Raw genomic sequence first — 17165 nt, forward strand, 5'->3', positions numbered from 1 at the left:
AATAGAAATTGCCCTTAGGTTCAACCAGATTAGCTTTAGCAGACCCAGAAAATACAGATTGACCCTTATCCTTAATACGGTTCTCCTCCTTAATTTTTAGGTGACCTACGAGTTCCTCTAGGGTAAGGTCTTTCTTCTTATGCATTAACTGGTTTCTAAAGTCTTTCCATGAGGGTGGCAGTTTCTCAATTAAAACAATAGCAAGAGTTATATCACATATACTCAAACCCTCGGCAGCCATAGCAATACAGATATTCTCATATGCATGAATCTGATCAATAATAGGTTTATCATCTTCAACTTGAAAACCTAACCATTTACTAACACAATAACGTTTCGTACCGGCATCATCAGTTCCATACTTTTTCTCTAAACCATCCCAAATATCCCTAGCATGATTATAGCCCATGTAAATGTCAAGCAAAAAATTCGACATATGATGCAACAACATTCCCTTACAGGTTCTATCATCCTTAGCAAACTTAACCTCAAAATCATGCAATTCATCATCATTAACAGGTTTCACAACACCAGAAATAACATACGCAACATCAATTTGCTCCAAATAAAATCTCATCCTAACAGCCCAACGTTTATAGTTTTTCCCATCAAGAGGTTCCAATTTCGACATATCAGGAATAAGAAATTTCGACATATTCATAGCCATAACAGAATTATGTGCACTCACAATCCCCGATTGGAGACCAGAATATTTGCTCAGAAAGAGAGGAATTTGAGAGAGAGATTGATTGTAAGTTTCTGTATATTTTTGTGGAAATAAACGATGAATTTATAGTGAGGCTTTTGGGAAACTGTAACAGCAAAAAACGGCTAGTGGAGAAGTTACGGGAGTAATGGGGAACTGCAACAGTCATAAAACGGCTAATCAAACCGCCCTACCCCACGCCAAGGCCCAAGGCCCAAGGCCCAAGGCCCAAGGCCGAGCCCGGCCCGGCGCGCGCGCGCGTGTGTGTGTGTTGTGACCACCCATGCCACTCACATGCTTTCTTAAACAAATGTTTCCCTCAAACCCCCAAATATAAACATTGAATATGGTTTGTGTTTTTCCCATGTGGGACTTTTCATATTCCCACATTTTCCCACTAATTTTCTTTTGTTTTCTCACTAGGATTTCCAACACCTTGTCACATTATACTTTACCATGTACTCTCTCACAGTGTACTAGCTACATCGTGCACTGTGTATTATCAGTTATATGCTAGAGACCACCAATAGGCACAAAAATACCTTAGGTGCACATAATAAATTTTCAAGTACTACTAATTCAATCGTAGTACTCCGTATTAGATCTAGCCTGGGCATATTTAATTTCATCTGAAAAGAAAAAAAGCTAGACATATTTAGTTAGTCAATTTCAGTTAAATTCTTGAAAACCAAGGGCTCTCATATATAAGATTTCAAGTAAAATTTGAAGTTAAGTTTCACATAAAAAATAAATGAAATTAGGTGAATATAATATATCGGCCTTACGTTATAATTCTGTTTGGATAGAGATGGGTAGAGGTAACCAAACTATAAAACACAACCATTTATATTTTACTCCCTCATTTTTCAATGTAAAAACAAAGTTATCTAAACTTATTAGTTATTTATCTGTAAATTGTAAAAATAAGTTGAATATACAAGTATATAATTGATGGTAAGTAAGATATTTATAGATGATCTCATGTTGATACCATGTTGGATTGTAAGAGTTTCCATCAATTTTTTTGTAAGGTAAGATGAAGAAGACTTATGAAATTTATACTCATCTCAGGTCAGCCGGCTTAACTACGTAAGTCAATCCTTAAAAGTAGAGGATAGTAATTAAGAGAATCCTCACTCTCGAACACAAATAGTTGGTGAGCTCAAATTTATAATATTATGAGTAATAAGGTGAGTATCCCACCATCTCCACAAATTAAGTTTGGTTCAAATCCTTCTAGCTCCATTAAATATACGAAGTATATAGACTGTATTGCTATCTCTATATACGGAGTAGTAGTTAAAAAATAAAAATTGTACGGAATATAAAATAGTTTTTGAACAAAAGAAGGTGGTTTGACCCGACCCGCTGCATTAGTGCTGCAACTTTTTCAACTCTGTTGAGAGCCAAGACCCCCAAGAAATGCAGCACCATACAAGTATATTTTTCCAATAACTCCCCCAATTACAAATCTATCTTCTTGTGTGTGAGTTGTGACTTGTAAGTTAGTTATTTGACCTACAAATCGCACTTGCCATTTTCTGATCATCAAAACTCAGGTATTGTATATTACCAACATTATCCTACTTAATTACTTGCATTTTAATTTTCTGTTAATTAATTTCTGGGTAATAATAATTATTCACTTTCTTAATTAGTTCTTCTAATCTCTGCGTCTGAATTAATTCTTGTTGTTTGTTGATACCCTAGCAATTTAGGTTGAAAAATCGAGAAATCAGAAAAATGGGAAGGGGAAAGATCTCGATCGAGAGGATTGACAACTTGACAAGCAGACAAGTAACCTTTACTAAGAGAAGGAAAGGGTTGTTCAAGAAGGCTAAGGAGCTCTCCATCCTTTGCGATGCCGAGGTTGGAATCATTATCTTCTCTAGCACCGGCAAGGTCTATGAAATTGCAAGTCATTGGTATGTTTGCTATTCCGTCAAATTTACTTAATTTTATATGTTTTCGATCATTCAACAATTTTACCTTCACTTATAAACAAACTCGTTGCCTTACTATTTCTATTATTTTCTTGATTTCGTTTTTTCAAAACCAATATTCAACGTTACTAAGGATATTTCATAACTTGGTACTCGTATATACTTTATCAATATTTTCCTTCACAACGTTGAATTTAATACTCCGTATTTATTTGCTTAATTACAGAATGTATTTTTCTTTAATTGTTCTTGTATTAATTATAGTGATTTTATTGAATTTTTAAATCGTTTATATCGGATGATTGATCTAATGCTATGTGTTTGTTAAACTCGATTTCTGTTTTGTAGATAGATGTAGACATGTAGTGTGAAATTTTGTTAATCAAATCATTTTACTATGAAAAAAAAGTTGGAACATCAATGTTAGGAATTAAAAATATAATTAACCAGAGACGACTAATTTGGAGCTCGTTAATTCGGCACGCACATAATAAGCTGAGTTTATTCTACTATTATTTAGTCTTAGATAATACTCCGGAGAAGGAATCTACAAGAAAAGATAACAATGCATTATAAATGTATACTAATATATTAAAAGGCGCTTTGAAGAATGTATACGTGTCACGTAGATCTCTCCGTATTACGCCACGTCACCACTTATTAGCATCATGACACGTTATTACAACAAAAAACATCTAACAAGAATCGAACACCAAACCTCTTTGTTAAAAGTTACACTTCTTACCATCTTAACCAAACTTATGTAATATCTTTCCATATAAGCCTATATATTCTTTTTACAATAAAAAATACATTGAATAAAAGTGAATGCAAAAAAATGAATGATTACTTAATTCATAAATGTACAATTATTATTTTGAAGAAAAGGATCCGACTTTGTTTAGATTTTTGGATGTGGGGTTAATCGGGAAAGTTGTTGATCAGCCACTAATCTTATGTCACCACCGTAATTTGATGATGACACCATCTCTACGTGCACATATTTGTAAAAAAAACAAACCCGAATAAAAGTCAAAACCCGGGGCAACGCCCGGGTTACATACTAGTTTACAATTAAAATGGCCGGATAAGATCACTAGACCAAATGATGTATCAATGGGTCCATTCCATAACGGATAATAGATGATCATTCTACTAAGACAAGTTTTGATAAGTTTTCTACTAACACAAGTTTTGATAAGTACGTATATATCGAACACACCCTACAATTAAGGTGACTCCATTTCCGGATAGTATTAGAAAGTCGAATAAGATCAATACTTTGCTAAGCAACTTTTGAGGATATCATTACATTAGTTTTGTCAAATTAACATTCTAACTAACATTTCATTCATCATTGTTCAACAAATAAACTCTTGTGTATAATGTTAGTACTAATTTCTATACATAACCATAGTTTAATTTAACAAATCATCGATGTTGTAATTGGAGTCACTACTTAAAAAATAGGGCATTCGCAATGGGATTGAAGAAAGAGGTTTTAAATTCTTACTCTTATTCGGTTAATTGGTTTATTGGTAATTGGCCTATGTTCTCCCCAACCTAGTTATATATATTTTCCGAGCTTAATTTATGTCGTGCCGAACTTAAATGACTCCGTATTTTGAACTCTTTTTATTTTATTTTATAAGTCTAATCTTTTTATTTAAGATGATTTTATAATGGCTACATTAATTATGTAGTCATTATACCCTTTTAATCATGACCGTACATTTCTCGTTATTAAATCTATACCATTTATTCAATTGACTCTATATAATTATTTTTCTTTCTGGGTGATGATAAAGGTCACAAGTTGCTACAACATTTAGTTGTCGCAATCTTACGTGTCGGAGTTTAATTGGTACATATAGGTGACACGTAGGCTATGAGTCATCATAATATTTTTACTATCAATGCAAAATTTTTACTATGAAAATATGTAAATAAGGTAATCGATATAAACAAGAAACAAATTAGAATATTAAGATTTTCCTACCTTTATTTTAAACATGTATAATAGGATATATAAGTTAAATATTTTAGATTCTAATTTAAATTATGACACATAAGCATGACATGTCATCATTGTGACACGGCTTAAAGGTCGCATGTTGCGACCTTTAATCATTTTCGTTTCTTTTTATAATAAGATTAAACAAGTGGAAAAAATTGTCAAATTGTAGGTTATATACTTCGTAAACTTTCTCCTACGGTAAATCTATGTGATAATATGTTGTGCTTTCCTCACCCTTTTCCTTCTCCCTTCTCTCTAGATGCTCAAGGTTCCACGGAAACATAGATTAATTTATTTATTTTGACGAGATCATAGATTATGTATAAATTAGTTTTTAAGATTTGGGGCAACTTTAAAATTAAATATTACAGTACATGTTATGTAATTAATTTGAAGTTGATTTATGTGATTATATGGATTTATCAATGGATCGCTGAATGTAATTAAGTAGTTATGCATTTCTGATTCCGTAAAAAAAACTATGAATGAACTGCATACTTTACCAACAGTTTATTTTGAGTTATTAAAAAAAAAAAAAAAATTAAGGTCAAAGTAATAAATGGTTGAGATTGTTCCCTAAAAATAAACGGCTCGGATCTCAAACAATTACAATAGCTACCATTTTATCGTAGCCATTGAAAAACCTTCATTTTATTTATAACTTTATATTCACCTAGCTTAAATTACTCCCTATTTTAAACTTTTTTTTTTTCTAATGAAATCTAATATTTTTTTTAATGTTACCATATTTCTATACGTACTTGACTTTGTTAATTACTAGTACCATTTTGGTTATAGCATCTTGTTTTATTGAAAGCGATTTGTAGGATCCGAAACCCTGTATCAATAATTTATTTTCTGAAATATGTCTCGTGAAAGAAAACAATTGGTCGCTTACGTTGGTGCTTACGTTTGAAATGATAGAAATCACATGATATCGAATCAAATAAGATAGGCTTCATATTTACACTTAGTTCAAAGTCAAGAATAATGATTCTTCTTTACTCGTTTCAAAAGCAACAAGAAACCCCGTAATATTTTAAATTCATAGCCCATGCATCCATTATACTTTATTCATCATCATTCATCATATATTGATATATATATATACTCCACGGACAACCAACATTATAATTAGTAAGTTCACGTTAGTTATATGAATATTAAAGGCTTCCATGGCTAGTTTACTGTTTAGTGGTACATGGCTGACAATTAGCGTTGAGACCTCGTGATAAAAAAGCACACTATAATTTTTACTCTTTTAGTTACAAGTTGTATTGCTAGTACATTCACATAAAAAGATTCTGTGACTAAAAATAATAATTTCAAAAGAAAAAGTGGTAACAACGAGAATAGTTGGGGGTGGATCTAGGATTTAAAATTTGATACAGGGTGTTTTGTTTAAGCTGAACTAATGTTTGGTGCTATGTTAATATATATTCAGCATGCAGTCATTGTTGGAGCGGTACTACAAAGCAAATGAGGAGAATCAAGTGCTCAATCCTACTTCTGAGGCCCAGGTTAATTTCATACCTGCTCCATTCTTAATTACTTTTACCAAGTATATCAATTTGTAGTGGTCGTTTAGTTAGACATAAGAAGTAACAACAAGTTATCTACAATAAATAGTACAAATCCGGCCTATGGAATTCCAATTCATGGAAAATGCACCAAAGGCAAAAGGTGGATATAACAAGAATTGACGCAAATACATAATACTTGAATCTGTAAATTGTCAGTTATGGAAGGTTGAAGCTGAGGGTTTAAGGCAACAGCTAGAGGATTTGAGGAAGAACAGCAGGTATATCGATCTACATCATCTTCTTTTCTTACACCGGTCCATAAACTATGACTTACTATTCATGGAAAATTGTTATGGCATAATATTCATACGAGACAAATCATATAATATTTACATTCAAGACCTAAATTTTGTTTATACCATATATACTGTGTATAATAAACTCGATGTATGCAACTTGTTCAATGTACACACGGTCCAATTATTCTAAATAATTAACTACAGTATTTAATCAGTAGCACATTCCACATAAGATAATACGTAGTAGCAAATACATGATTTATAAGCATTTAGTTGCAAATGTTTGATTAGCCTATAAATAAGAATAATAATGTAGTTGGCAGGATTTGTTATGTGGATTTATAATTATTTTGTGCATGTAGCTGCTTGCAATTTATTAGACACGTGATAGCTTTTCATAATGCTTTGCTTATTCGAACCAATCATGTAAGTTGTTGTGTACGGAGTACTAAATCTATCTTGTTCCCGGGTAGCTAGACTTAAAGCTAAGTTATGTCATACTACGTACTTCTTATGTTGGTCTCCTTAGTATTAAGATTTTTAACCTAGAACTACTAGGATTAGGATATGTTGCACCAGAAAATAGTCTAGGGCAACGAAGTAAGTAGTACATATATAGCAATCCGTGGAATATGGACCATGGTGCACAGTGAGCATGGTGCACCAAAAGAACATATGTGTATAAGCAAAAGAACATGACACTATGACAAAAGAACATGCGTTATAATAATTCACTTTTTTGTTATAAAGAATATTATATTATTTTCACAATTTATTAAAAATATAAGTAAAAAATATATTCATGTTCTTTTCACGTAACCTAATGTTCTTTTGATTATATACCAGTGTTTTTAAGGTGTACGATGCTCATTGTGTATCATGGTCCACCTTCTAAATTGCGCATATATAGCAAAGGGTGTTGAAATTACAAATGAACTTCAGTAAACAGACAATTAGGTTTCGAAATTTAGATAATGAGTTGATTTGTTTCTCCTTGTCCATATTTTATTGCAAAATGTAAACCCATCTAATATAACGAGACTGAAACTTTCACAAAATGTACGTACGTACACCCAAATTAATAAGTACGGTGTTTATAATAATATTTCATTGGATGAAACATATATAGTTCTAATACTAATGAATTGGACATAAAGAATAACACATATTATATCACATCATTTGGAAATTGGAAATCAATCGTCTTTAAGGATTTGCAGCATTGCTCGGTTATATAAGAAACGAGTTGTTGTGATGAATTGCAGCCAGCCAAACACAATGTTGTACATACTACAACGTAACCTCGAGCAACAAACTACTAGTAAGTGTTTAGCTAGCTGAAGATCTATCTATCAACAAGCAGCTAGGAATTTGATGAAGAAGATCCATCACGAAGAATTAAAAGAACTCACATGGAGAGATGTAATACATACATGATGGACACATATTGAATGCACTACTACGTACATAAAAGAATGCATATCCTCGTCAGGAGATGTCAGCTAGCTTAGCTAGTCTGGTAAAGGCAGATGTCTGGATTTAGAATCCATTTTTGTCGATTTATATATGATCTTTTTTCTGGGGAAACAAAAAATAGAGGGATTTAGAGTGAAAGAATCATTTTGTTAGTTTAATAATCTTTGTTTTGTAGGCAGTTGTTGGGGGAAGAGCTTTCAGAATTAAGCATTGAGCATTTGGAAACCCTAGAGGCCCAGTTGGAGATGGGCACAAGGTCCATTCGTTTAAGGAAGGTGAATTTTCAAATCAAATTTATTTATGCTTTTATGATCTAAATATTGATTTGTGGGAAATCGTAATGTGAAATTTGCAGGAGGAAATCTTCAAAAACAAAATACAAGAACTGAACAAAACGGTATGTTATATTGTTGTAATAAATACGTTTTGCATGATAGTTTGACGCTTATTGGTTCGACGTAGGAAGTTACACTTCTCAAGAATTTTCACTTTTGAAACTTACTGGAAGTGCAGAAAACTGTTTGGTTGACTGCATAGAGTTACTTCCAGTGGGTAGTTCCCCTTATCGATTAGGGATTAGGTAAGCAATTAACTTACCTCGTGCATTTTGTAAAAAAAAAAAAAAAAAACTTTACAAGAATTGCTACTTCGATTCCCATATGTTTTTGTCAACCAAACAACTTCCTAAATTTCAATTATTGCACGTTTGGGAAAATAGTTCTATACTCGATCTTCATAGACTAGTAACTAACATAAAGATCAATATATGGCAGGAGATTATGGTGCACCAGGAAAACATGGAATTGCACAAGAAGATAAATCTCATGCGTCAAGAAATGGTAGAATTGCAGAAGAAGAATGAGGTCAATCATGAGATTAATGACACCAATATGACCAATTTAACTATCCAGGTCACCACTTCAGCTCATAGGTGTTATAACTTAATTAACTCGCCGTGGTAGTAGATTAGACTATATCTACTTATTATGATTAGAAAAGTCAATAAATGTTATGATAACAAATAGAGGTGGGCTGAGAATCTCCATCTTGTTCCCATGTACACCTAGAGCTATGTGTACTTGGGAACAAGATGGAGGTTCTCGGCCACCTCTATTTGTATGTGTATCTGGGAACAAGATGGAGGTTCTCGGCCACCTCTATTTGTATGTGTATCTGGGAACAAGATGGAGGTTCTTGGCCACCTCTATTTGTATGTGTACTCGGGAACAAGATGGAGGTTCTCGGCCACATTGGGGGTATGGGCCTGTTTAGTCCGAGCTCACCCTTGTGTTGCTTTAAATGATTTATCTAAGTTATGCTATAACCATGATCTTACACACGTTAATTATAAGACTATTAGGTAGAGGGACTAATTAATTTGCATGAAATTAATTCAGGTTTCTGGAGGACAAGGAAAGGATGATCAGGAAGGTGGTGGAGCCTCTAGCAGCGCGGCATCAGCATACGACACCTATGATCCCATTGAGCTTAAGCTTAGCTAATTAAAGACGTAAACGAGATTAATGGTACAAGCTTAGCTAAGCAAAGCCTTACCAAAATCCAAGCTTAAGGATCGGAGCATATTTTGAAGCCTTCCTCACAATTAAGCGCAAGCTTAATTAGCATAGAGGATAGATAATTTTCTAAATGCATAGACTAGACTTATGATTGAGTGGTTTGTATCCATTATTAAGCCCGATCAAGGCCCAAAGGGCTTTGATGTTGGGTTTGGGCCGTGAGGGGATGTTAAGTTGCATGCCTGAGCCTATTATTGCTTATTGTATTTTTCTTTCCTTTTTATCCTCAAAGTTGAAAACAATGTTGTGGTTTTCAAGAGAAGTTTCAAGTTCTATTATGTGACATTCAATCGTGAATTCCCGATGTTCTATTTTGTTCTCAATCGTAAATTTGAAGGTACAGTGGTAACTTGTCGAGTGGGGATCTAGTTTCAGGTAGCCCGATTCCATATTAATGTTATTACTGACTCCGATTCAAGTTTGAATTTAAATATTTCAAATTTGGTTTAGCTTTGACCTGAGCTCGAACCTAACATACACTTAAAAAAAAAAGTACCATTACTTAATTAAGTTGCAATACTCCATTTCTCATTAGCTTACTAGTTTTTTTTTTTCCCTACATATTTTGAGTTTTGAAAAAAAAACATTTTTGATAGGCGATGATCAATCAATTATACTACTAGAGATGAGGGTCGTGGCTCATGCCGAACCTGCTTATCTTGGATCTAAATAGATTTAGACCATATCCAAGCCAAACCCAATTGTTAAATGTCGTGCCAATAATTTTAAAAGGGTGGTTCAGGCACGACAAAAGTCCACGTGCCCTCATGACGTGCTGCTCCGATATGTAAGCCAACATTCTCCCAGGGTTTGGATCATTTCAAGTGAGTTTCAAACCATTGAATTTTGTATTATTTCTAGGGAGTTCCAACCCATCGGATTTGAAATTGGATTTTGTACATTATTTCTAGGGATTTTCAACCAATAGGATTTGAAATTGGATTTTGTATTATTTCTAGGGATTTTCAAACCGGCAATATAACTAGGAATATTTCAAGGAAATTTCAACCCATTGTAAAATTTGGAATGTTTCAAGGGAATTTCAACTCATTGTAGAATTTGGAATATTTCAAGGGAATTTCAACTCATTGTAGAATTTGGAATATTTCAAGGGAATTTCAACCCGTTGTAGAATTTGGAATATTTCAAGGGAATTTCAACCCATTGTAGAATTTGGAATGTTTCAAGGGAATTTCAACCCGTAGATTTTGGAATTATTTTTGGGGATTTTCAACCCATGAATTTTGGAATTATTTCTGGGGATTTTCAACCCATGGGAGTTTGTTTTTGGAATTTGTATTATTTCTAGGGATTTTAACCCATTGGAAATATTTTTGGAATTTGTATTTGAAAGCGGGGGTAGATAGGAATTTTTGTAGTTTGAACATTGAATTTTGACACTTGAGTTTGAATTGAGAATAGAATTTTGAAATTCGACAAGATAAGTTTGGTATAGAAAATGAGACTTTGAATTTGGCATTTGAAGAATTTCGAATTTTCGGACTTAAAAATCCGGCATTATGCCGCCATAGGTTTGAGTCATTTGAAGTCGGATTTGGAACTTGATTTCGAAAGGTTTTGAGTAAGGGCTTGAAAATTGAACATTTGAAATTAGGATTTTGTACATAGAACTTGGATTTGGAAACTTTGACTCGAAAATCCGGCATTATAACGCCGTTGGATTGGGTTTTTGGAACTTGGATTTGGAATTTTGACTCGAAAATCCGGCATTTTGACGCCGTTGGGTTGAATTTTGAATTTTGGCATTTGTGTGTGAGACGTGTTTAGGGGTTTTGAATTAAATGGAGTGACACTCCTAGAAGACCCTAAATCGACGATTTTAGATGCATGAGGTTTGGATGATGCTCCTAGGGGTTAGGTTTCCTAGTTGGAGGATAATGGTTTCGGCAAAGCTAGAATTCGAGGTTAGTTATTCACGCGTGCAAAGACGCCCACACAATGCACAAATAGCACGTTGTCACACTAACATGAACATGAATGCGACATGCAAAGTTCTCAACCTAAGGTCGGTTTAAGTTTTGTATGATGCAAGAGGTCGGCTTGGGTGTCAAAAGGGTCCTTGACTAAGAGGCGGATCTGGCAACAATCTTTTCACCTCCGCCTAGGGGAAGTGTTTGTTGGCAGACGACCTCCATGCTTGACGTCAGGAACGTCAAGAAAATGTCAAGTTTTGGTAGGCTCGGGAATAATCAGACACTTTCAGGAACGTACCGTATGGAAAATGACCATTCCGTTACCCCCGGGGCTAGCCCGAATGTAGAACACATTCATATTAGGTAAGGTAGAAATTCGTTTTACACAAAATAGTATTTTCGAAAACATGCATGAGATGCCTAGAATCAAAATTGTATTTAAATATTGTTCATGAAAATTTTACCTTTCGGAGTTCGTCTCGAAGTTTGGGAGCGCTCTTCCGAAGTTCAAAATTTGAGCCGAACTCCCACTCGAATATTTGGGCAGAAATGGGCAATCATCCACTGGAGGCCATTGTGCTGATGGCAAGCAGCAGCGCCAGACGTAGAGGTTGCGCCCATCGCTACTGCTCGCATTCAACACTTGAGCTCAACAGTGCCAGGTTGCTCGTAAGGTGCTCGCATACTCGAATTTGAAGTTTGAAACTCCCCAGCGGAGTCGCCAGATTGTAGGGGGGGTTATTTTTGTATATAGGATTCCCTACGGTTTTTAAAACCTTGAACTTGAAGGAGTCGCCACCAAACATTTTAAGGGTCCGGTTTGGATGGACCAAAATTGACTCTTTTGGATAAGGCATTGAATCTTAAAACCGAATGTGTGAGATTCGGGTACGGGAACGAACCGCTTATTTTGGCAAACTTTAAAAGTGCATTCAAACACAAGACAAAGATCATTTTCGTGAAATCCTAATCATGACACTAGGTTGGTTGGATCATGCATTTAGAACATTGTATTTGCTACTTGTACGTGGTCACTTTGCTTTACAGTTAATTAAAGGAACCTAGGGCCGGTTAGTCCAAAATTTATCTTTGTTAAACGTGATGTAACCTTTTGTACATTGTTGTATTTAGCATGAGGGGGTGATGAAAGGAATAAACATGTAAAGCATCATCACAAATAGGAATTATTGAAATGCGTACAACACCGTTTAGGTGCGAAACCACATCACCTTAAAAAGGTGAGTAAAGGGTGCGAAATTGAAATAGCCAGCATATGAAATAAATGTGCGATATTGAAAGTGCGTTATTGAAATTGCAATATTGAAAGTGCGGTATTGAAATTGCGATATTGAAAGTGCGGTATTGAAAGTGCGATATTGAAAGTGCGATACTGAAATTGCGGTATTCAAAGTGCAAAATTGAAATGACGATATTGAAATTGTATTATTGTACTTGAGATCCGAACGCTAAACAACTACTTAATAATAAGTGTGTCCGACACGGATTCAATTCTCTAAAAATATCAACTTTAGATGAGTTGCTCATCATAAAGCATCATGGATTTTGATTATTGAAATAGAACTCGAAATAGAACTTGAATATAGAACTTGAATATTGAAATTAGGAGGCTTGGTTCTTAAATATTAGACCTTTTCATTCTTAAAATGCTTCACCTTTAATATGCTCCATAACTTGAAATTCATTCTATATTAAGGAGAAGTTGATCTCACTTAAACATCATTGAATATTGAAAGTATAACTTGTATTTCAACATATAAAGTTGAATGTTCATATGTTCTAGTTTGAAAAAGGGTTTGCAATTTTCAAACATCCTTGAACTTTAAAAATATTTGTATTTTGTAAAATTGTATGATGATTGTTGTAAAAGGGAAACCTTTCAAGTATGAAAGTTCCTCACTTTACTAATCATTTTCGAAAATAAAGCTTGAATCATTCATATTGATATTGAAAATGTGCTTAGAAAATAATTTAGGAATTGTTTCAAGAGTGAAATCCTCCCAAAGATTGCACTTTTGATTACTTTTCCTAGTTTATCATGAGTGTGCACTTAAATGAAAACATCATAGGAATTGAATTTTGGATTTAGAAATGTAGAAAAGTAGAGAATATCATGATAATTTGATTAGGGATTCGGATTTACCTATTTAGGATTAGGTTATTTTTCTAATCTGTACTCCCAATTGCTTTGATATTTTAGAAAATTATAGTGACAATTGAAAGTTTGAAGCTTGAATTTTGTATTGGAATTTGAGAGAAAATACCAGAATTACGACGTTGTATTGTTTTTTCGTCCTCCTGATTTGCCTGAAATGAGTGGTTTACATAGGAGATTATGCGGCTAAACGCCAAGACACGTCAGCCCCCAGCGCAAGGCTAGTGCCTGGCGCATGTGACGTGTCCCAGGTACCACCAAGCAAGGACGATGACACCGTCCTTTTGCTTTGTTTTGTAGCTTTGTACCTTTATACGACTTGTACGAATTTTGGCACGTATCTTTGCTTTGAGGTTAAGGCATTTTGCGTCTAAAAACACTCCTTTTTTTTGTACTCGGGTTTTGTATTTTGGACTCGGTTTTACTGGACAGGGCCCGACATGCTCAGTTTTATGGGTCGACGCCCGATTATGGATTGCTTAATGGCATTTCGACTCGAAACGACCTTGTTAAACCAATAGAGAGGTCCATTAGGTGAGATTGTGTTTGGATTTTGAATTTGATTTTTGAAAATTGAATTTTGTACCGAGTTCCGGAATGGGAACGGGTTCGGGAATTGGACTTTGGATTTTGGATTTTTGAATATATCTTATCAATTGGGACTTCCGCACGGAGTTGTACCAACCACCTAGCAAGGATAATGGTTTCGTCATCATCCCATTAGGGGAGACACGAATTAGGTGTCTACAGAAGCCCCCACTTTGACTAAGCGTTCGGTTAGGAAAGAGAAAGTCAAAGTTTTTGAATAGGGACGGAGATTGGTCAAGATATTCTGCAATCAAGACCATTCTTTGTACGTTGGTACCTGCACAAGGCAAGTGTTAAAAAAAAGGATAGAGTCTACCTCCGTGCGGCTTGACGACTCTGACCTTTGTATTTGTATTGCTTTTCTGCCTTTGGATCTTGGCATTGAAAATTTTGAATTTTGAATATTTATTATCAAGTTTTTGAATTTTGAATTTTTAATTTGAATACCCGGAGTTAATCCGCTGGGTTTTGTACTTGCTTCGAATGTCGTCTAAAGCTTGAGCCACTGGGGAATATATCCACTAGGGAGAAGAGTTTTTTTATTGACTCTTGGGGTTTGAATTTCTTTGACTTTCCCAAAGCTTGGGTCTTAAATCCGCATATTTTTCGGACTTCGTATGCTTGAGATATTTATCTGTTGATGTCGGTGGAACAGGTGTATACCCGTGTTCATCGGAAAGTAGCATGATTCGATGTTTGATGCCTGTGTAGAAAATCGTAGCAAAAAAGTACGTATTATCAGCAGGAATGACCGCTCCAAGATTCCGCGCATGGATTAGGGGCTACGCCTGGCGCAAGGCTAGCGCCCAATGCAAGGTTTGAGTATAAATACCCCTCGTCGTGTTCTTTGCATGAGAACATTCATTTGCTTCTTCTTGCTCTCTCAAAGTTTGATTTCTCTCTCCCTTTGGTTTTATTTCTCTTGTCTCTCCTACTACACTTGTCCATGTAAGTATTTCAATTTTTGCTTATGAAATTACCTTATGATTGCATGTAGGATAAATCTTTGTACTTGGAATGTTCTTGTATTTGTTGATGTTGTACTTGTATTCTAAGAATGTTTGAATAGTAGTAGGCTTCTTGTACTTTGTGTGAAAAATAATTGTTTGGTAGCCACCTTACATAAATTCGTTACAATTCCAAACTTCACGCTCCTAAACTAGCTCGCTTAGCTAAATTCAATCTCTCCGTTCACTTGGGACGATCCATACACTTGCCACTATGATCAATATAGTTGGTCAGTTAGGTGTTCTTATAAATATTGTTTGATTAGGTGGTATTCGTATAAAGACACGAAAATCGCCTATCAATATTCTCTACAACAAGATTGCCGGAAATAAGTAGCACCCATATATAGATTTTTACCATACATCAGCCTAATCGGCAGTGATACAAGATACGACAATAATAAAAAGTTGAGTACATCGGTCCAGTCGACGATGATACAAGAGACGCCAATAATCAAAAAGTTGAGTACATCAGCCCAGTCGGTGATGATGCAAGAGACGTCAGTAATTAAAAAGTTGAGTACATCAACCCAGACGGTGATGATACAAGAGACACCAAAAATCAAATGTTGATAAGTACATCAGCCCAGTTGGTAATGATACAAGAGACGCCAATAATAAAAAAAAGTTGAGTACATCAGCCCAGCTGGTGATGGTACAAGAGCAACAATACAAAATTCAGTTGAGTACATAAGCCTAAAATGCACAAGTACAAGAAACAATAAGAAAATCAATTTTGTACATAAGCCTAAAGGACATGAGTACAAGAAATAATAAGTCAATTTTTTACATAAGCCTAAGCGGCATAAGTACAAGTAACATCGGTACAATAGCCTAAACAACATAAGTACAAAACTCTCGTACAGAAACACCAATAACACTAAGCTTACAATACAAGAATTTGTATCTTTAATGACAACCTAATTACGACGGGTCAAAAATCCCGTCGCAAAAGCCTTTTGCGACTAGGCTAACAACCAAACAAAGTCGGGATCAACTGTCGCAAATGTCTTTTTACGACGGGTTAACGACGAGATTTTACATTAACGACGACCCCCTTTTATGACGGGTTCGCGACAGGAAATCCTGTCATTAATCAAAGATTATTGGCCTGTAGCGACGGAATTTCCCGTCGTTAATGGTACAATTTTTTGCAGTGTTAGAAAGTAATATTGTTTTATACAAAAAATCCTAAACGGCATAAGTACTTCGACACCATTTTAATCATTAAGCCAACCATTACAAGTTAGCGAGTACATATCTAAGCGGCTACAATATATGTAGTATACCCACTCCGAGAGGTTAAGCGCATTTAGCAAGAACATATCAAAGTGGTCACAATATAACTATCATAGCCACTTTGAGGGGCTAGTTAAATTAATCAGCTAGTTTCAAATCAGTTTATGTCAAAGTTTGTAGCCATTCGCCCTAAGAAATAATCAAGTGGGCTAGTTAGCCTAAAAAATAAAAACGAGTAATTCAGCTGACTTTTTCTTCTCTTCCTCAAGCTTGGCTGGAAGAAGCCCCAACTCGACCTTCTTATTGCCTGCTGCAATCACATCCAGCCCACGCTTAACAATCTTCTCCCTCAAAAAAATTAGCTCGTGCACGTTTTAAACGATATTGATAACTCTGATAGCACTCCACGGGCTCGTTCGCAGATTGCATTACCTGAAGAGAAGAACCAACATAAAAATCAGTGCGTCTGGCAGAGTCAGCCTAAAAAATTAAGGGGGCTAATCTGCCTAAAAAAGCAAGGGGGCTAGTCGGTCTAAAAAAGCCAGGGGGCTAGTCAGCCTAAAAAAGCAAGGGGGCTAGTCAGCCAAAAAAAAACAAGGGGTCTAGTCAGCCTAAAAAATCAAGGTGGCTAGTCGGCCTAAAAAAGTAAGGGAGCTAGTCGGCCTAAAAACGCCAGGGGGCTA

The 17165-nt window shown here is 35.1% G+C and overlaps 1 protein-coding gene across 1 annotated transcript; it reads left to right on the forward strand.

The window, feature by feature from the left end:
- Positions 1-2064: 2064 nt before the first annotated feature.
- On the forward strand, positions 2065-9838 carry LOC110801436 (MADS-box transcription factor 23). The gene is made up of 8 exons (XM_022006804.2): positions 2065-2265; positions 2417-2631; positions 6111-6186; positions 6406-6467; positions 8140-8239; positions 8320-8361; positions 8738-8875; positions 9362-9838. The coding sequence occupies exons 2-8, from the start codon at positions 2450-2452 to the stop codon at positions 9464-9466; spliced, it is 705 nt and encodes a 234-aa protein (XP_021862496.1). The 5' UTR covers positions 2065-2265; positions 2417-2449; the 3' UTR covers positions 9467-9838.
- The last annotated feature ends 7327 nt before the right edge of the window (positions 9839-17165 follow it).

The sequence above is a fragment of the Spinacia oleracea genome, chromosome 4 (genome assembly GCF_020520425.1).
Source record: "Spinacia oleracea cultivar Varoflay chromosome 4, BTI_SOV_V1, whole genome shotgun sequence".
NCBI lineage: Eukaryota > Viridiplantae > Streptophyta > Magnoliopsida > Caryophyllales > Amaranthaceae > Spinacia > Spinacia oleracea.

Bases quoted from the DNA above. Each gene is read 5' to 3' on its own strand.
- LOC110801436 (XM_022006804.2), top strand. From the start codon at position 2,450: ATGGGAAGGGGAAAGATCTCGATCGAGAGGATTGACAACTTGACAAGC. The intron at 8,240-8,319 runs GTGAATTTTCAA...TGAAATTTGCAG, and splicing joins GGTCCATTCGTTTAAGGAAG to GAGGAAATCTTCAAAAACAA. The intron at 8,362-8,737 runs GTATGTTATATT...AATATATGGCAG, and splicing joins TACAAGAACTGAACAAAACG to GAGATTATGGTGCACCAGGA.